Source organism: Brachionichthys hirsutus, unplaced genomic scaffold, assembly GCF_040956055.1.
Source record: "Brachionichthys hirsutus isolate HB-005 unplaced genomic scaffold, CSIRO-AGI_Bhir_v1 contig_143, whole genome shotgun sequence".
Classification (NCBI taxonomy): Eukaryota; Metazoa; Chordata; class Actinopteri; order Lophiiformes; family Brachionichthyidae; genus Brachionichthys; species Brachionichthys hirsutus.
This window is the reverse complement of record NW_027180518.1, coordinates 44,550-65,000: the sequence shown is the minus strand read 5'-3', so window position 1 is coordinate 65,000 and position 20,451 is coordinate 44,550. Positions and strand designations below refer to the sequence as shown.

At 52.1% G+C, this 20,451-nt stretch overlaps 3 protein-coding genes across 3 annotated transcripts in view; all 3 read right to left on the bottom strand.

Annotated features, from left to right (window-relative positions):
* Positions 1-4,952, bottom strand: part of LOC137915796 (monocarboxylate transporter 12-B-like) — a 5,019-nt gene extending 67 nt beyond the window's left edge. The window contains exons 1-8 of the mRNA XM_068758914.1: positions 4,861-4,952; positions 3,811-3,914; positions 3,580-3,723; positions 1,414-1,677; positions 1,028-1,334; positions 704-963; positions 328-425; positions 1-107 (exon numbers count right to left, since the gene is read on the bottom strand). The exon at positions 1-107 is cut by the window's left edge and continues 67 nt beyond it. Coding sequence (XP_068615015.1) covers positions 1-107; positions 328-425; positions 704-963; positions 1,028-1,334; positions 1,414-1,677; positions 3,580-3,723; positions 3,811-3,914; positions 4,861-4,952 — 1,376 coding nt within the window. The remainder of the gene's footprint in view (positions 108-327; positions 426-703; positions 964-1,027; positions 1,335-1,413; positions 1,678-3,579; positions 3,724-3,810; positions 3,915-4,860) is intronic.
* Positions 4,953-6,762: 1,810 nt separating this feature from the next.
* On the bottom strand, positions 6,763-8,764 carry LOC137915794 (protein phosphatase 1 regulatory subunit 3C-B-like). Its single transcript, XM_068758912.1, has 2 exons — positions 8,059-8,764; positions 6,763-7,991 (listed from the first exon to the last, which is right to left on the bottom strand). Exons 1-2 carry the CDS (start codon positions 8,369-8,371, stop codon positions 7,411-7,413), a joined length of 894 nt encoding a protein of 297 aa, XP_068615013.1. The 5' UTR covers positions 8,372-8,764; the 3' UTR covers positions 6,763-7,410.
* Positions 8,765-9,557: 793 nt separating this feature from the next.
* Positions 9,558-19,498, bottom strand: LOC137915795 (rho GTPase-activating protein SYDE1). Its single transcript, XM_068758913.1, has 14 exons — positions 19,455-19,498; positions 17,832-18,132; positions 17,714-17,768; positions 17,311-17,637; positions 16,764-16,959; positions 14,532-14,695; positions 14,023-14,106; positions 13,785-13,873; positions 12,372-12,509; positions 12,113-12,239; positions 11,867-12,033; positions 11,087-11,315; positions 10,796-11,008; positions 9,558-10,397 (listed from the first exon to the last, which is right to left on the bottom strand). The coding sequence occupies exons 1-14, from the start codon at positions 19,496-19,498 to the stop codon at positions 10,219-10,221; spliced, it is 2,313 nt and encodes a 770-aa protein (XP_068615014.1). The 3' UTR covers positions 9,558-10,218.
* Positions 19,499-20,451: the final 953 nt, after the last annotated feature.

The following is a 20,451-nucleotide window of genomic DNA, read 5'->3' as shown; positions in this document are numbered from 1 at the left end:
ATCCTCCATCCGACCACCTTGTAGACCTGAACCATCTGGTCTGGTCTGGTTTTAACTTCCTGGCGGTTTCTGGAGTCTATCCTGGCCGACGACGGGCGAAAGGTGGGCTACACCCTGGACACGTCGCCAGTGCACCACACGTAGACGACTCGACTAACCCGAAGCTGCGTGAGAAAACCCACACAGACCCAGAAGCAGCTTCCTGTGAGGAAACCGCTACACGCTGCGCCACTTCATCACTTCCTCTGATCGGGGTGAGGGGAGGAGCTCGGGCTCTAGCGCTTATGGAGACCCGGCCTGAGCACGCCGTCCGCAGTAATGGCGCACCCCAACGATGCCGAAGAGGATCAATGAGCTGATCAGCAACATGACACCACAGAAGAGGAAGGTGGCCGTGTAACTTCCTGTGGCGTCGACCAGCCAACCTGCAGGAGAAGAAGAAGCGAGTTCACTCGAGGTCGTTCATGGTGTCGCCGTGATGACATCATTAATTCAGATACTTGGCTGGCTCCGCCCATATTAGTCGGGCCTTTTAGTCAGCATAAACTGGATTTTCCACGATGGAGGATCTGGACAGGGTTTTCAAATAATGAAAGATTTAATAAAGTAAATTAAATCTGATCGTTCTCAGTCGGCCGTGTGGATTTATAAAGCTTAATTTGAAGCAGACGTCGTACAGTCCTTAAACGCATCGCTTCCTCACCTCCCATCGGCGGGCTGATGAGATATGGGATGGCATGGAGGAAGTAGACCACGCCCAACGACCACGACAGGTACTGAACTCCCACCAGGTCTGACGTCACCACGGGGATCAGCGCCACGTAGGCGCCGTCGAAGTAGCCGTAGATGACGGAGAAGGGAACGAGGAGCGGGAAGGACCTGAGCAGCGGCACGAAGAGGCAGCAGAGACCCTCCATCGCCACGGCGACCATGTAGCACACCAAACGGTACGGCTTCAGACACCTGAGACGCAGGAAGGCGTCGGGACTCGTAGCAGCACCTCCACCATCCACCCGCTCATCCTTACCTGGCGTCCGTCAGCCACCCAAAGGTGATGTTCCCGATGATGTCGACGACTCCCAGGATGGACATGAGGAAGGCTGCGTGCCGGCGGGCGACGCCGGCGCTCAGGGCGTAGGGCACCAGGTAGATGAAGGGGAGGCTGCAGCCGCTGGCCAGGAACAGGAAAGACACGGCCAGGCCCAGGAAGTCTGGCAGCAGCAGGAAGCGGTACTCCTTCCTGGACAGGAAGCAGGAGCTGAAGCACCGCCTCCTCAGCCCGCCCGATGACCCGACGCCATCTTCTTCTTCTGCGAGCTGAGCAGAGAGTTTACCTGCATCAGGAGACAGAGGTGATGAGGATGAAGCAGCTGAGGAGATCAGCAGTCCTGCTTGAGCTCCTCCCCCTCTCACCGAGTTCCTCCTCCTCCTCCGCCTGCGCTGTGATTGGTCGGAGCAGAGCCCCACAAACACACAGGTTGGCAACGACGCCGCTAAGGACGAGCAGCGCCCCCCTCCAGGAGTAGAGCTCGATGAGCAGCTGCACCACCGGCGCCAGGACGAAGGTCCCGATGCCGCTGCCCGACATGGCGACGCCGTACGCCAGCGCCTTCCGCCTTCGGAAGTAACCGCCGACCATGATGACGGCGGGGGTGTAACAGAGAGCGAAGCCCACACCTGCAGAGAGGACACGGGTTCAGAAACCAGAGCCGTCAGACCCGAGTGAAGACCTCTACACCTGTGGTGTTACAGACCCCTCTACACCTGTGGAGTTACAGACCCCTCTACACCTGTGGCGTTACAGACCCCTCTACACCTGTGGAGTTACAGACCCCTCTACACCTGTGGAGTTACAGACCCCTCTACACCTGTGGTGTTACAGACCCCTCTACACCTGTGGAGTTAGACCCCTCTACACCTGTGGAGTTACAGACCCCTCTACACCTGTGGAGTTAGACCCCTCTACACCTGTGGAGTTACAGACCCCTCTACACCTGTGGTGTTACAGACCCCTCTACACCTGTGGTGTTGCAGACCCCTCTACACCTGTGGAGTTACAGACCCCTCTACACCTGTGGTGTTGCAGACCCCTCTACACCTGTGGTGTTACAGACCCCTCTACACCTGTGGAGTTAGACCCCTCTACACCTGTGGAGTTGCAGACCCCTCTACACCTGTGGAGTTACAGACCCCTCTACACCTGTGTCTGTAACACCACAGGTGCTGGGGACTCAAATATTCTGACGTTGTTTATTGACGTTGGTCGTGGAATCCTCCGCCTCGCCAGGTGACATTCGTATTACAGCCATGCGTCCTTTCCTTTCTGTTTTGTACATCAGGAGCTACCTGAGTTTTGTTTTTCATAAACTGGTCTGTAATGATGATTTCAGCCACTAGGCGGCCACACGCTTACTGATAAACATGATTGGCTGTTGACCTGGCCAATCATCATCACTGCTACTGTTAGAACTGCTCCAGGGTCCTAAGTCCGGGATCTGGATCCGGAACCCTGGCATCCTGACATCAGTAATTCTTCCTTCCTGTTTAATCCTGTTTAATCCTGTTTAATCCTGATCTAATCCTGGTTTAATCCTGATTTAACCCTGTTTAATCCTGTTTATTCCTGATTAATCCTGATCTAATCCTGGTTTAATCCTGGTTTAACCCTGTTTAATCCTGTTTATTCCTGATTAATCCTGACTAATCCTGGTTTAGTCCTCCTGATTAATACCGTTTAATCTGGTTTAATCCGGATTAATCTTGGTTTAATCCTGTTTAATCCTGTTTATTCCTGGTTTAATCCTGTTTATTCCTGATTAATCCTGGTTTAATTCTGTTTATTCCTGATTAATCCTGGTTTAGTCCTGATTAATACTGTTTAATATTGATTTAATCCTGATTAATACTGTTTAATCTGGTTTAATCCTGGTTTAATCCTGTTTAATATTGATTTAATCTTGTTTAATCTGGTTTAATCCTGATTTAATCCGGATTAATCTGGGTTTAATCCTGTTTATTCCTGATTAATCCTGATATAATCCGGATTAATCTTGGTTTAATCCTGTTTAATCCTGGTTTAATCCCGTTTAATCCTGGTTTAATCCTGTTTATTCCTGATTAATCCTGGTTTAATCCTGTTTATTCCTGATTAATCCTGGTTTAATCCTGTTTATTCCTGATTAATCCTGACTAATCCTGGTTTAGTCCTGATTAATACTGTTTAATATTGATTTAATCCTGATTAATACTGTTTAATCTGGTTTAATCCTGGTTTAATCCTGTTTAATATTGATTTAATCCTGTTTAATCCTGATTAATACTGTTTAGTCTGGTTTAATCCTGGTTTAGTCCTCCTGATTAATACTGTTTAATCTGGTTTAATCCTGGTTTAATCCTGTTTATTCCTGATTAATCTTGGTTTAATCCTGTTTAATCCTGGTTTAATCCTGTTTATTCCTGATTAATCCTGGTTTAATCCTGTTTATTCCTGATTAATACTGTTTAGTCTGGTTTAATCCTGGTTTAGTCCTGATTAATACTGTTTAATCCTGGTTTAATCCTGATTAATCCGATGCTGACCTGTCATGATGCCCAGGCTGAAGTAAAGGAGCTCCAGGCTGGTGCTGAAGGAGCTGAGGAGGAGGCCGCAGGAGGACAGGACGCCGCCGAGCATCACCGACACCCGGCAGGACCAACGGTTAGCGATCAGGCTAGCGAGTGGAGCTGCAGACACACACGCACACACGCACACACGCACACTGTCACCGGCACCGTCTCAACAGGTGACCCACGAGCAGCTGCAGTACTGACCACCGAGCATGGTGGCGCTGTCCACCAGGCTGTGGACCCACGCCGTGGCGGCGTAGTCGGCCTCAAAGTGGGCCTGAAACTCCACGAAGAAGATGGAGACACACCTGCAAACGGGACAGGAGAGCAGCAAGCAACGATCAATAATCAGTCAGCGTCACACAGCAGCTCAGGTGTGTGTGGTGTCTGAGACACACAGGTAACTCCTGTCAGGTAAGTGGTTAACTAGCTAAACACCGGCTCGTGTCTCCAGGCAGTGAACGCTGGGAGGATGTGTGTGAGCGGACAGTGTTTCACCAGGTGTGTCCTCAGGTGAGACATGCTAGCGCTAGCAACAGTGTTTCACCAGGTGTGTCCTCAGGTGAGACATGCTAGCGCTAGCAACAGTGTTTCACCAGGTGTGTCCTCAGGTGAGACATGCTAGCGCTAGCAACAGTGTTTCACCAGGTGTGTCCTCAGGTGAGACATGCTAGCGCTAGCAACAGTGTTTCACCACAGAGTAAAGTGTTGGACACTTGATGATGCTGTAAGGTGTGCGTGTGCGTGTGTGTGCGTGTAGGTGTGTGTGCGTGTGTGTGTGTGTGCGTGTAGGTGTGTGTGTGTGTGCGTGTGTGTGTGTGGGCAGGTGTGTGTGTGTGTGCGTGTGTGTGTGTGTGTGTGTGCGTGTGCGTGCGTGCGCGTGCGTGTGTAGGTGTGTGTGTGTGTGCGTGTGTGTGTGTGCGTGTGTAGGTGTGTGTGCGTGTGTGTGTAGGTGTGTGTGTGTGTGCGTGTGTGTGTGTGTGCATGTGTGTGCGTGTAGGTGTGTGTGTGTGTGTGCGTGTGTAGGTGTGTGTGTGTGTGTGTGTGCGTGTGTAGGTGTGTGTGCGTGTGTGTGTAGGTGTGTGTGTGTGTGTGCGTGTGTAGGTGTGTGTGTGTGTGTGCGTGTGTGTGTGTGTGCATGTGTGTGCGTGTAGGTGTGTGTGTGTGTGTGTGCGTGTGTGTGTGTGTTACCTGGTCACTGCTCTCGTGCACATCGTCACTATGAAACAGCAGCCAACAATCGTCCAGCCCCACCCTCCATCCAGAGGCGTCGGCCGGACCCTTGTCCTGTTCCCCATGGTGGCGTCCCTGATCTGGTCCTGGTCCCGAGACGCTCGGGGTTCCATAAGCGGTCCGTCTGTCCTGCTCTCGTGCCGCAGTCTGAAGGTGGAGGTGTGTGCAGGTGGAGTCGGGGGAGGGGGAGGGGACAGACAGGTTTGGCTAGGTTTCGTTCTGAAAGGGACAGAAAGGTGAAAGCGAAGGAGTAGAGTCGTCCTCCAGAGTCCACGGGTCCGGCTGGGTCCGGCTGGGTCCGGCTGGGTCCGGCTGGGTCCGGCCGGGTCCGGCTGGGTCCGGCCGGGTCCAGCAATCCTCCCCCCTCAATGAGTGACCAGGTGACCCCAATCATTAACCGTCCTCCATGAAGACAAGCCAACAGAAGCTTCACACCTGTCCCCAGGGAGCCAGGCTTGCTACAGGTGTCAGGTGTCAGAGAGGGCCACGCCCATTCCGATCCAGGGTTCGATGTCCCACAGTTCCCAGTGAGGGAAATGTGTCTTTGATTGATGAGTTGATCGGGGTGGAGGGACCCGATCAATGGTCCGGGTGGCTGTCGATGTGATGCTTTCAAGTTCACGCAGAATTTCCACGTTTTTACGTTTCTGAAGTCTCTATTTGTAAGAAAAACTGATCAGACTAAACCAATCACCCCAGATCAGTTTGGATCAATACAGAAGATATTAATGTGTGTTTTTGACTGCGGTCTCTAATGATCTGCATGAGGATGATGATGATGATGAGGAGCTGGGGTGGATCATGAAAGACCGCAGTCAGTAAAAAACACTGTAATATCTGCTGCATTAATTGATTCATTATTAGTTATGATAGCTGATCAACAGCAACGTTTACCAATAACCCTGACAGAATGATTTACCGTCCAGCTGTTCATTTGTGTTTAAATGCGATCGATGGCGGATTTAACACATAAATAATATCGAGCTCCTGTTTCCAGCCGTCACCTGTCAACAGGTAGAACCCTGGAACTGTGGCTCCCCCCAGTGGACACCTTGGAATGTGAAGCTTATTTCTGTCATACTTTACTGTTCATGTTAAATTATTGATCGCCTGTCACGTGTTCTCCTCTGGACCATGAACCAGAACCTTGTAATTTACTGTGGACTTGAACGCACCAGTCTCATGTTGAGTTTATGTATTTAAGGTCGAGGCGGGCGTCTATGTAGATGCATTTAGGACGAGGTGCTGCCCCCTGCTGGCAGAGACAGGAACGGCTCGTGCAGGAAACGGAAACGGGGAACACGTTGCAAATGATCTGTCCATAAAGTTTAAGCTGCACGATTAATGACGTCATTACTTTCCTTCACACTTTGTCATTTTCATCTCCGTTGTAAACTCTATTTTGCTCGATACGTCAGTTATTGATTGATCGATCAGTCCAGTGAGAATGTAGCGTGAAACGAGTCCTCACCGTCAGCCGGTCGGCCAGGCGGGCGTTTGTGACGTCACAGCTCGTAGTAGCAACGCTCACTAATCGATCCCTGATCGATCTCTTTGATCCGTTCCATGCGTCGTTGTGAAGCTCAGCAGACTTCCACTCCTCCTTCCTCTTTCTTTTCTTGCTCTCTTTGTTTTGAAGTCTGGTTTTAATTTTCTCAGATGAACACGTGACCAACCACGGACGGAGTACTGCGCTCGAGTACTCAGAGTACTACTCATTCACGGTACTTGAGTAGCTTCTTGTTTGAATCGAATGTAAACGTGAACATCAAAGAACAAAGAGTCTTGTGTTTACTAAACAGTAACTTAATGACGTCAGAGGAGACAAAAGCAATAAACAGACTAACATCAGATTTAATTTTGAACGTCTCAAGATGAACTGATCAATGAGTTTTTAGAAGGACAGAAACACAAAACCAGAACTATAAACATTTGACTTTTATTCTGAAAAAACAACAGGAAAAATGAAATCACTCACTTCCTGCTTCAGATCATCATCCTTGCGTTACACTGTAAAATGCAGCCAATACTAGCAGCCAGTTAGCTGCTAGCTAGCTAGCACGCACACAGTGCTGCACAATCTGATGTGACCTGAATGCAGCACCTGAAGCTTCCTCTCTCATTGCACACAGGTAGTGTTTGTTAGCTTAGCTAATGCTAATAAAGTGGTGTGGCTCGAGGAGCTAACGGGAAGTGCAGGTTTGCCTTTAGCTACGTTTACAGCAGACTGGTCACCATGACAACAGCATCGTGGCATAAAAACTACAGGAATGCGCAGTGAAATGCTAAGAACAGCGTTGACCTTTGACCTCGGTCACTCACGCTGTATCCACGTACACGATATTAGCTTATCTTAGGGTCTGGGGGGGGGGGGCTACCCATCACCACCACTGACCCCATTGAACTGTTAGCTCCACCCACCACTGACCTCTCTGCAGAACACCTGTAGAACAGAATCAGAACCTGAGACCCCCCCCCCCCCGACAGGATTGCATATTTAATGCGTGACTTCAGCGCTCCAGTGAGAGCAGGGCGCCGCCCAAACATCTGGGCCCCACCCAGGAACCTGGATCACCAGTAGGGGGCGCTGGTCTCGCCACCGCCCCAGCTCTGCCACTCTGGGAAGATCCCCGCTGACGTCCTGGGACTCCCGTAGGGATCAAAGTCCATCTCCCTCACCTGCTGGACCGCCGGCCCAACCGGGCCGCCGCCGCCGGCCGCCACCAGGCCGTAGTTGAGCCCGTGGTTGTTGTCCCAGAAGGTCCGGTCCTGACTCTGGTACTGAATACAGAACTCTACTTTGCTGCTGGGCGGGAGGACGTCCGGCACGGAGACGGAGAAGGAGAAGGTGTTGGTGTCCGGGCCGCCGTAGACGTCGTTCAGGTACCGACAGCAAACGTCCGTGAAGGAGCGCCAGGAGTCGAAGCTGATCCGGACCGAGACGGACTTCTCAAACGAGAGGTTCCGGACCTGAACGGTGCCGGACAGCAGACGGTCCTGGACAAAGCAGGTCTCCAGACAAACCTGCTGAACCTTGAGACGCTTCCTCAGGTCCAGATAGTCTGCAGCTGCTGGTACGAAGTCCAGAACCAAACCGGAGCCGGACCCGGAGCCGGAGCCGGAACCGGAGCCGGAGCCGGAGCCGGCAGATTCTAGACGGCAGACAGACGGGCCAGATTAAAACATGTTGTTAGCTTGATGTGTCTCCGCCCAGCTCACCTGTGATGTCCTCGGCGTGCAGGCCGGCTGTGGCGCCCCCCATCTCAGAAAGACAGAACTGCAGGTCGGACAGCAGGCTGTCCTCGTCCTCGTCCTCGTCCTCGTCCTCGTCAAAGACGTGAACGGCGGCGAGCGCGAAGCCCCGAGAGTCTGCAAACACCACACGCTTCTTCTGCTTCCTCTCGCCATCGGGCTCCGCGCCCGGCGAGGCCGAGGTCGCCATGGCAACATTAGCCCGGTCACAGTTACTGAGGAAGCGGTGCAGAGGAGGAGAGCGGGACAGGCAGATCCTCACGGCCACGCCCACGGGCATGCTGAGTCTCAGGAGGAGGAGCTAAAGAAGACGGCAGGGTCAACTTCACTTCCCCCTCTGGCCTCAGGTCAGATCCGGTCCTGCTCAGGTCCATCTGCCCTCCAATCAGCAGACACGGGTCACACGGGGACACGCCCCCCTCATCCAGGCTCCGATCAGGTGCGTCACGTGAACTCACCTGTGGAGGTTCAGTTCAGAAGTTCTCCTGAACGCTACGAGGAGACGTCATAGGTCATCACTCAGGTGGGCGGGGCCACGGGAGAACTCTAAACCTGCACTCCACACATTTAGTTCCGTCTGGGCTGACCCAGGATCAGCTCCAGCTGCTGTGACGCACTTTCACGAACCGTCACCTGCCGCAGGTCATCGAAGCGTCTCCGTCCCGGCGGAGGGGAGCGGACTCCTCCCCAGACTCCTCCCCAGACTCCTCCCCAGGCTCCTCCCCAGGCTCCTCCCCAGACTCCTCCTCGCCCTCCTTCACTTTGCTTTCTGTTACACTTTTATGTTTCAGCCATTTTAGGAGGAGACGCGGGCAGACGGACACGGAGACACGCCCCCGAGGGAGGGAGGCAAAGAAGGGGAGCAACCAATCAACGCTCTGCCCGCCAGCTGCTCATTCTGTCAGCCAATCAGCAATGTACCCGAAAAAACCCGAAGACCGCTTCCTGGCAATGGCGCAGCAGCTGGGCGGAGCTAAGCCTCCACCGGAAGGTGAGCTGGAAGAGAAGGCGGAGCCTTCAGGGAATGAGCGCAGCGTGCCGGAAGCGAGTTTACGCTGCTTCCTGTTTACAGGCGGCTGGAAGCGCTAAACATGAACTTTGATCTCGTTTCTTCGATCATGACCGTTAAAGGTAACCCGGCGAGGCCGCCATCACAGGTGAACGGTCAGGTGAGATATTCCGCACCGGTCGCTTTTCAAAATAAAACGCCTGTCACGTTATAATAATCAATACACCGGAAATGATAGAATTGATTAATTATTTCTGTGCGGTGCTGAGGAGATGCTACCATTTAATGGAACATGAGTAAAGGGGAACAATTATTGATCCAGAATAAATGGGTTGAGATTGTGGTGGAAGCAGTCACCCTGTGAGACGGTGGTGAGGGCACAGAGATCACACGCTGGACTCATCATCCACTCACCTGTGCAGCGAGCTCAGGTAGTTCCTGCAGGTTAAAAGCGCCTTCATGTCTTTATTCATGATAATAGTGTGTTTAATATTTGGTCACGGTAATAAGACTGAGAGGACCTGTGCTTCAAATCTTTGGTTACATCATCTGCATAGAAACGTCGTCATGGATACAAAACATAAGTGCTTATTGAAGTTGTGCAAAACAAAGTATTGCTGTCAGAAACGTCATTAACACTGAATATGGCATCGTATTCCTTCTAAGGACAGGTGTACCGCGAAAACACTGGATCAGCTGGACATCAGCCATTATGCTGCCCCGCCCACTCACAGAACCAGGAAGTACAATCAGAAACTCGCTAGCTCATGACCTATGACATCATGCATAAATAGGAATCCTGTGGGTGACATCACAGCAACATCAAGAGTAAACACAAGCTGTGGTCTTCATCGGGGACCTCTGATTGGACGACGCAGCAGGTCTCTTCAGAAACAGGATCCATCTGATCCAACAGGAAGTGAACGCTGCGTCTCCTCTTGGGGTTGACCCTGAAGCGTCTTCTGTCTTTGGTTTCAGCTATGAGGACGACATTTGTCTCATTCAACTCACCACTTCAAAAGCAGCGCTTGGTTTTGGTCTCTACTCTGGTGTCTTCAGTCCGTCCTGGTGTCCGTCCTGGTGTCCGTCCTGGTGTCCGTCCGGGTGTCCGTCCTCCTCTACAGACAGATGTTGAGCTGCTTCGCCAGCTCTCGGTCCAGGTCGTGGATCAGAGCATCGAAGTCCTTCAGACTGAGTCGGCAGTTGAATGGAGCATCAAAATCAAGGAAGTCGTCCACGTACAGACGTCCTCCCCCAGGAGACCACCTCTTCTTCTCCTCTTCTTCTTCAGCACTGCCTGAAACAGCACCATCATGAGGGAGTGAGACACAGTAGGACAACAAGCGGCAATCCAGGTTTAACCTGTCCAAGACCCTTCTAGAGAGCGTCCAGCGAAAGGCCAGAGGGGGGGTCTCTGACGAGGGGGGCTCATTTTGGGTTAAACGTGAAAATCCTTTCATCGTTTTTATCTGATCCAGGATCCTTCAGCATCCAGAAGTGATTTAGGGTGAGACATTACTGTCCCCCTGACGGGACGTCCTTGAAGGGTAACGCAAAGGTGTATCTCTACCGGATGTGGAAAGACAAAAGTGACCACGGCGTGTCCTTGATGCGGTCTTCCTGTCCTTATGGTCGCCGTGTGTCTTCTGCAGTAACGGGAAGACATTTGATAAGACGTCCTGCTCGTCTCTTTACCTCCATCGCTCTCGCTTCCGGCCACCTCGTCGTAATCGGCCTCCTGCCCGGACAGAAGGTCTCGTCCACAGATGCTCCAGTCTCCGGCGTAGCGATTGATGGGCGGGGGGCTCTCCAGGCGGGCCAGGCTGCCTCGTCCTCGCCGTGAGACCACCGTCTCCTCCTCCGGGGGCTGCTGGGGACGCTCGGCTGCTAGGATTCCATGAGTTGGAACTGAAGGAGAACAACAACATTATTGCTAAAACGGCAAGATTGTTGCCATGGCAACAGTAAGTGAGGCTTTTGTCTTACCTGGCCACAGCTGCAGCAGGTAGTGTAATGCCTCGATATGACGTTTGAAGTCAACCGCGCTCGCTACTTCCTCACCGTGTCCCTTCCCTCCTCCGACCCTCCAGGACTCCTGGCTTGGGGTGAGGAGGACGGGACCAAAGCAGACGGCGAGGTTCTGGTGTGTCATCCTATTGGATGAGCTGAAGGAAGACACCAAGCTGAGGTGGTCCAGCAAGAGAGAGAGGGTGGCCTGGAGACAGACACAGAGATGGAGACGGGGAGAGAGAGAGACGGAGACAGGGAGAGAGAGATGGAGACAGACGGAGACGGAGACAGAGAGACCGGTACAGAGACAGAGATGGGGAGAGAGAGAGCGCAAGAGACGGACACAGAGAGACCGGTACAGAGACGGAGACAGAGAGAGAGAGAGAGACGGACACAGAGATGGAGACAGACGGAGACAGAGACAGAGACAGAGAGACCGGTACAGAGACAGAGATGGAGACAGACGGAGACAGAGAGAGAGAGAGACGGACACAGAGATGGAGACAAACACAGATGGAGACAGAGACAGAGACGGAGACAGAGAGAGAGAGAGACGGACACAGAGATGGAGACAAACACAGATGGAGACAGAGACAGAGACGGAGAGATTGCAGATTAAATTGTGTGATTTGGATGTTGTTCAGGAATGTCTCTGGTTTGAAACGGGACAATGAGACATTGTGACCGGAGAACAACCTGGTCCAGGGCATTGTTCCCTGGTCGGGGGCAGTTCCTGCTGCCGTTCTCCCCTCTTACCCTCTCTGGAGGCGGCAGGCAGGACAGTAGCTCCACGGTGGCTTTGGCCAGCTGAGGGTCGGGCTTGGCGAGCGGCGGCTGGAGGACCATGGCCTCCCTGACGACCCGGTACAGAGTCCTGGTGATGAGCTGAGACGGCAGCTCCCGCAGGTAGTCCTTCAGGATGCCTGGGAAAACCCGGAACGCAGAGGCAGCAGTTCATCGGGTGAGAGACTCCAGAGTCCTGTGTCCGTCTCTTTGACTGACCTGTAATGACGTTGATATCCGGGTAGAGGTCTTCGCCGAGGCCGACGGCTGAACTGCTCCTCTCAAACCAGTCCCTGAGCTCCTTCTTGACTGCAGCAGAACCGCAGAGCCTGTAAAGTCCCACCACCTGGAAGAGAAGATCCCGGGACGGCTCAGGTCTCTGTCCTGGAAGGGAGGGGCAGGGGCAGGGGCAGGGGCAGGGGCAGGGGCAGGGGCAGGGGCAGGGGCAGGGGCAGGGGCAGGGGCACCAGCAACAGACCTTCAGTCCTCTGCGTTCGATCTCTGCCACACATTTCTGGATGAGGAGAGGGATCGGGGCTGCAGAGCCTTCTTTGTCCACTAGATGGTGCAGCTCAACTCCAAACACATTAGCAGGCAGCGAAGCGTCGCAGCTGGGCTGCAGGAGCAAAGACAAACTACAGGTAGCCGTCGCCTTCCAACCTGCGCGGCTCCCCACACGCCTGTTGCTGATTGGTCTGCCTGCCGGAAAGCGAGCGAGCGAATCCAGTGTGGGACGGGTTCTGCAGTCTCATCCACGAGGACGGCGTCTCTTTCTACTCCGATGTCTTCCGTGTCATGATGCAGGGTAATATACTCACAGTACTTTAACATGGGACAAGTACGTATCAGGTGTAGTTTACGTATCTGGTGTAGTTTACGTATCTGGTGTGGTTTAAGTATCAGGTGTAGTTTAAGTATCAGGTGTAGTTTAAGTATCAGGTGTAGTTTAAGTATCAGGTGTAGTTTACGTATCTGGTGTAGTTTACGTATCTGGTGTAGTTTACGTATCGGGTGTAGTTTACGTATCAGGTGTAGTTTAAGTATCAGGTGTAGTTTAAGTATCAGGTGTAGTTTACGTATCTGGTGTAGTTTACGTATCTGGTGTAGTTTACGTATCAGGTGTGGTTTACGTATCTGGTGTAGTTTACGTATCGGGTGTGGTTTACGTATCAGGTGTAGTTTAAGTATCAGGTGTAGTTTAAGTATCAGGTGTAGTTTAAGTATCTGGTGTAGTTTACGTATCTGGTGTAGTTTACGTATCGGGTGTAGTTTACGTATCGGGTGTGGTTTACGTATCGGGTGTGGTTTACGTATCAGGTGTAGTTTACGTATCAGGTGTAGTTTACGTATCTGGTGTAGTTTACGTATCGGGTGTGGTTTACGTATCAGGTGTGGTTTACGTATCAGGTGTAGTTTACGTATCAGGTGTAGTTTACGTATCTGGTGTAGTTTACGTATCAGGTGTAGTTTACGTATCAGGTGTAGTTTACGTATCTGGTGTAGTTTACGTACCGGGTGTAGTTTACGTATCTGGTGTGGTTTACGTATCAGGTGTAGTTTACGTATCAGGTGTAGTTTAAGTATCAGGTGTAGTTTACGTATCTGGTGTAGTTTACGTATCTGGTGTAGTTTACGTACCGGGTGTAGTTTACGTATCTGGTGTGGTTTACGTATCAGGTGTAGTTTACGTATCAGGTGTAGTTTAAGTAGATATAATTGTATCCATCTCTTACTCAGCGTTGGTGTTAAAGAAGTGTGGTCAGCAGCGTTGTTAGGATCGCTCTCTGGATGCAGCAGAAATTGATTGATCCATTAATCGCAATGTAGCTCTACTGCCTCTCTAAAGTTCTTACCTGTGGTGAAATGCAGTATTAGTTATTGTACTCTTTACCTGAGGCTCCCATTTTTCCTGTAGAGATAGTTTGATGTAAAGAAGACCTCTGGGCTCCAGCTTCACGCAGAGCTGCTGACTGCGACTCCCTGAAAGACACGATCAATGAGACGCTGATCAAAGCGAATGAAAGTCAATCAATCAATCATCACCCAACACGCTCCTCTGTACTGCACTAAATCATTTCTTCTCCTTCTCCTCTCATAAGCAGCAGAACATATTCCCTTGTGTAACAAACCTTTAAAGAGTGGAGGGATGGAGACTCCGCCCAGACAGCACACCCTGTTTCTGATTGGCTGAGCCTGAGCTGCTGGTGGATTGGCTACAGAGACTGAAACAAAACACAGGTTGGTGATGGGTTCCATTCATTGTATCAGTCCAGCGACGCTAACCAGCGACGCTAACCAGCGACGCTAACCAGCGACGCTAACCGAGGATGTTTGACAAGAGGGTTAGTAGAAGGGTTAAAAGTAAAAGTAGTAGTAGTAGTGATAGTGTTAGTAGTACTAACATTAGTACTACTAATAGTAGTCATGGTAGTATTAGCAGTAGTACTAGCAGTATAAATGGTAATAGTAGTATTAACATTAGTATTAGTAGTACTAATAGTAATAGTGGTAGTGTTAGCAGAAGTACTAGCAGTATAAAGGGTAATAGTAGTACTAATAGTAATAGTGGTAGTGTTAGCAGAAGTAGTGGTCGTATAAATGTTGGTACTAGTATTAGCAGTATCTATGCTAGTCGTACCTGGTGCTAACACCACCACACGTAGCTGGCGCGCTCTCTCCAGTTCCAGGTGGAAGGTGTGGTTTAATGAGAGGGCTGGACTTCGCAGGGTAAGGAGGGCGGTCCTTGCTCTTGTCACCCCGTCAATCTGTATGGCCAGGAAGACCTCCTTACTGCCCTCTGACCTGAGAGACACGCATACACTAATGAGCATTTGATGTACAGGGCCTGACAACAACCTAAACAGGAAGTACCTCCTGGAAGTAACAGGGATAATGGGCGGGGCCATACAGTTTGTCATTAAGGTTGCAAAAAAGTGGGCTTCTTTGATCCAGACATTAAAGAGACACCAAATCTGAAGAAGAGATGAGCTTCATGTTCAGTCACATGAGACGAGCTAATACTACTACTACTACACTGGCATTGAACACAAGCTACTACTACTACACTGAACACGAGCTGCTACTACTACTACTACTACACTGGCATTGAACACAAGCTACTACTACTACACTGAACACGAGCTGCTACTACTACTACTACTACACTGGCATTGAACACAAGCTACTACTACTACACTGAACACGAGCTGCTACTACTACTGTGCTTCTCCTGTCAGTAGCGGGTGGTGCAGGGTTCTCCTGTCAGTAGCGGGTGGTGCAGGGTTCTCCTGTCAGTCGTGGGTGGTGCAGGGTTCTCCTGTCAGTCGTGGGTGGTGCAGGGTTCTCCTGTCAGTAGCGGGTGGTGCAGGGTTCTCTTGTCAGTCGTGGGTGGTGCAGGGTTCTCCTGTCAGTAGCGGGTGGTGCAGGGTTCTCCTGTCAGTCCTGGGTGGTGCAGGGTTCTCCTGTCAGTAGCGGGTGGTGCAGGGTTCTCCTGTCAGTCGTGGGTGGTGCAGGGTTCTCCTGTCAGTCGTGGGTGGTGCAGGGTTCTCCTGTCAGTAGCGGGTGGTGCAGGGTTCTCTTGTCAGTAGCGGGTGGTGCAGGGTTCTCCTGTCAGTAGCGGGTGGTGCAGGGTTCTCCTGTCAGTAGCGAGTGGTGCAGGGTTCTCCTGTCAGTAGCGGGTGGTGCAGGGTTCTCCTGTCAGTAGCGAGTGGTGCAGGGTTCTCCTGTCAGTAGCGGGTGGTGCAGGGTTCTCCTGTCAGTCGTGGGTGGTGCAGGGTTCTCCTGTCAGTCGTGGGTGGTGCAGGGTTCTCCTGTCAGTAGCGGGTGGTGCAGGGTTCTCTTGTCAGTAGCGGGTGGTGCAGGGTTCTTCTGTCAGTAGCGGGTGGTGCAGGGTTCTCCTGTCAGTAGCGGGTGGTGCAGGGTTCTCCTGTCAGTAGCGGGTGGTGCAGGGTTCTCCTGTCAGTAGCGGGTGGTGCAGGGTTCTCCTGTCAGTCGTGGGTGGTGCAGGGTTCTCCTGTCAGTAGCGGGTGGTGCAGGGTTCTCCTGCCAGTAGCGAGTGGTGCAGGGTTCTCCTGCCAGTAGCGGGTGGTGCAGGGTTCTCCTGTCAGTAGCGGGTGGTGCAGGGTTCTCCTGTCAGTAGCGGGTGGTGCAGGGTTCTCTTGTCAGTCGTGGGTGGTGCAGGGTTCTCCTGTCAGTCGTGGGTGGTGCAGGGTTCTCCTGTCAGTAGCGGGTGGTGCAGGGTTCTCTTGTCAGTCGTGGGTGGTGCAGGGTTCTCTTGTCAGTCGTGGGTGGTGCAGGGTTCTCCTGTCAGTCGTGGGTGGTGCAGGGTTCTCCTGTCAGTAGCGGGTGGTGCAGGGTTCTCTTGTCAGTCGTGGGTGGTGCAGGGTTCTCCTGTCAGTAGCGGGTGGTGCAGGGTTCTCCTGTCAGTCCTGGGTGGTGCAGGGTTCTCCTGTCAGTAGCGGGTGGTGCAGGGTTCTCCTGTCAGTAGCGGGTGGTGCAGGGTTCTCCTGTCAGTAGCGGGTGGTGCAGGGTTCTCCTGTCAGTAGCGAGTGATGCAGGGTTCTCCTGTCAGTAGCGAGTGATGCAGGGTTCTCCTGTCAGTAGCGGGTGATGCAGGGTTCTCCTGTCAGTAGCGAGTGATGCAGGGTTCTCCTGTCAGTAGCGGGTGGTGCAGGGTTCTCCTGTCAGTAGCGGGTGGTGCAGGGTTCTCCTGTCAGTAGCGGGTGGTGCAGGGTTCTCCTGTCAGTAGCGGGTGGTGCAGGGTTCTCTTGTCAGTCGTGGGTGGTGCAGGGTTCTCCTGTCAGTCGTGGGTGGTGCAGGGTTCTCCTGTCAGTAGCGGGTGGTGCAGGGTTCTCCTGTCAGGTGCTCTTACCTGCTGGTCTTCATCTCCTGCAGACCCAGCAAATGGACGGTCAGCAGGCCCGTCACACGTTGGCTGCATCGCTGGGGGTTGGAACCCACGTACAGCTGGAAGGAAGTGACATCACACGCTGTGTCCTGGGGGGTCATGGGGGGAGAGGCCTGTTGACGAGGCAGCAGCTCAGGTGAGTCCCCGTCGCTGAGGTAACCTAAATGTAAACACGATCAGAGTTGGGTGCTACTGCAGAAGGAGACGGAGAATCTATTGATCCTTTATTGAACCAGGAAGTCCCATTGAGATGATAAATCAAAGGGTTGAATCCATCGTCCCAAATACTCGCATGGAGTTTCTTTTGTAAAACCATCAGACATAGACATTTTGCAATCATCTCTTTGGTAAAATGATGGATTTAGTTTTCTGGACAGTTTGAGAACCTTGAAGGTGTGAAAACTGGAACGTTCTCCCGCCTCCTGAGCCTCAACGCCGCGTAACGGTCCGAGAGATCAAACTGTTTGGGAACAAGGAAATGCAGTTCTGCCACTGGACGCACGTATTTTACCTCCTTTATTAATTGACGACCGTCGCTGTGGTCGAGCTGGAGGGGCGGAGCTATCCAGGTGATATCTGCTTATTACATTCTGGTTGGACAAGGCTGTCGATGATGTCGTGCTCTTGCTGGTGGAGTCGTCCTCGGCCCCTTTGTTGTCGTTTCCTTGGCGATGGGCACGAGAGGAAGAACGGAGGCTGAGTTTGCGGCGTAGCTCTGGAAGTTTCTTCATCTTCAGGGACAGCTTCCTCACCGTCCCAGGAGACCTCAGCCTGTCAATCACGCTGCCAGACACGCCTTTCTTTTGTGAGGTGGGGCTTGAGTCTGAGGCAGGATAGTCTGAGGGACAGAAATGAAAAGGTGCAGTTGAATAGGTTGTTGCTAGAGGGAATACAGGTGAGTCAGGTCTTCTCACCTGTGCTTTCTGTTGTGATGTCATCAATATGGTGGCTGACGCTTGGATTCGTGCTCTCCAGAAGACAGTCGCAGCTAAAACTCTCTGAGGACCCGGCCTTCACGTTTCCCATTTCTGCTCCTGGGAGAGGGCTGCTCGTTGCGCCCCCCTCCTTTGTTTCATCCCTCCTCCTCCATACCTCCTCTTCCCTGTGTGGACCTCCTGCATCCTCCTCCTCAGGGATTGGGTTGTACCAGATGCTGCTGCTCTCCTCCTGCAGCCCAAGTGACTCGTGTGAACCCGGTGTCTTTCCTGATGACAGAACCCAGGCCCGGCTGCTGCGATCCAGGCTTTGCAGGTAGGCACGCTGGCCGGACCTGGAGCTGACGCAGGTGGGGGATGCATCAGGTGTGTTTCCTGCTGGCTGGGCTGTCAAAGAACTGGTAGGAACACAGGAGGTGTTCATATCCCAAGCCAGACTGCAAAACTCTGTCTGTGTCTGTAAAACAGGACGTGGGCGTTAAAGTAGCAGCAGGATGTTTCAGACAACCCAACCATACTAAGCTGTTAATGGGACGGGACAGATGGCAAGGCTGGACAAAAGTCCAACGAACAGGCAAGTCAAGAGTGGAGCTGGACAAAAGTCCAACGAAGGGGCAAGTCAAGAGTGGAGCTGGACAAAAGTCCAACGAACAGGCAAGTCAAGAGTGGAGCCGGACAAAAGTCCAACGAACAGGCAAGTCAAGAGTGGAGCTGGACAAAAGTCCAACGAACAGGCAAGTCAAGAGTGGAGCTGGACAAAAGTCCAACGAACAGGCAAGTCAAGAGTGGAGCTGGACAAAAGTCCAACAAACAGGCAAGTCAAGAGTGGAGCTGGACAAAAGTCCAACGAAGGGGCAAGTCAAGAGTGGAGCTGGACAAAAGTCCAACGAAGGGGCAAGTCAAGAGTGGAGCTGGACAAAAGTCCAACGAACAGGCAAGTCAAGAGTGGAGCTGGACAAAAGTCCAACAAACAGGCAAGTCAAGAGTGGAGCTGGACAAAAGTCCAACGAAGGGGCAAGTCAAGAGTGGAGCTGGACAAAAGTCCAACGAAGGGGCAAGTCAAGAGTGGAGCTGGACAAAAGTCCAATGAAGGGGCAAGTCAAGAGTGGAGCTGGACAAAAGTCCAACGAAGGGGCAAGTCAAGAGTGGAGCTGGACAAAAGTCCAACGAAGGGGCAAGTCAAGAGTGGAGCTGGACAAAAGTCCAACGAAGGGGCAAGTCAAGAGTGGAGCTGGACAAAAGTCCAACGAAGGGGCAAGTCAAGAGTGGAGCTGGACAAAAGTCCAACGAAGGGGCAAGTCAAGAGTGGAGCTGGACAAAAGTCCAACGAAGGGGCAAGTCAAGAGTGGAGCTGGACAAAAGTCCAACGAAGGGGCAAGTCAAGAGTGGAGCTGGACAAGAAGGCAAGGAGTAAGTACCCAAAGCAAAGCAAGAAGCAGGGCCAGGAAAGACCACAACAGAAGTAACATGGAAGGGTCAAAGAAGAACCAAGAGTAGGATGCCCAGGAGCACGACAAGAAGAGGAAGTCCACCCTCAGGGAGCAGGATGAGAAATGGGAAGACGGAACTAAACTAAAAGCAAGGACAGGAAAGAAGAAGGAAGACAGGATGGACATCAAGGACTGGGATGGTCCCCCAGCTCCACTTTCATGCTGAAGCATACCGGGGTCTCAAGAGGGTGGGGGTCTTAGTGAGGAACCACAGCAATGACTTCCGGTACCTTATCCTGGGCTGGCCTCTGGCTCCAGGCCTGCCCAGATGCATCCTGGGATATCCCTAATGCTGGCTGCCATTCGTAGGATCTTAGCGTCGCCGGCGCTGCAGAGCCCTGCCGCGCCCACAACTGTTTCTTAGCAACCGTAATGTGGGTGTGTGGCACTGAGGGGGGGTCAGGATGTGCTGCTCTGGGGGTGGACTTCACCAGTGGTGATGATGATGATGATGAAGAAGACGTCTGTTGGACAGAGTCAGGCTTTATCGAAACATCTGCAGGAAACACACACACACACACACACACACACACACACACACACACATCCTTAATGGTTGGAATGCAGTTTAAAGTACAAAAAACCCTCAGAGAGCACAGACCTCCCCCAAGCAGCTCGTTCCCCTCCGAACTGGATCTACGCCGTCCACATGGTGATCTGGATCAGCACCAGAAGGTTCTAGATTGTATCTTTATACACCAACATAAAAAGTACTTGATTCCTGAATCCATTCTGGATCCGATCCTGATGACATTTGGTGGTGAGACAGAGATCCCCCCCCCCCCCACATGACTGTGTCTAATTCCATAAACATCGGTCAATAATCAACCGAGATATTGAGGAACACATGTTGAATCCGGGATCTCTTGTGGATCATCGCTAACAGACAGACAGAGACCAGCGACCACATCGGAGATCAGATCTGACCTCAGATCATATTTCAGAATCAGGTCTGCTTCATTCATATTGATGAATACTTGACTATAAATGTTTCTGGATTGGAAATGAGCTCCTGGAGGAACAAATCAGCTTCAGTGACCTTACAAACAACAACAACAACAAAGGACTCTTAGCTGCTGCTAAATGCTGCCTTCAGGAACATCAGGAGGTTCCGGAAACGCGGGCCACGTCTGGGTTGGCTTCCTGGCCCGGAAACTCAACATTCCAGACGTGATCGACTTGGATGCATTCAGGGGGTCCATCACGTCGTGTCCAGACCAGAACCTC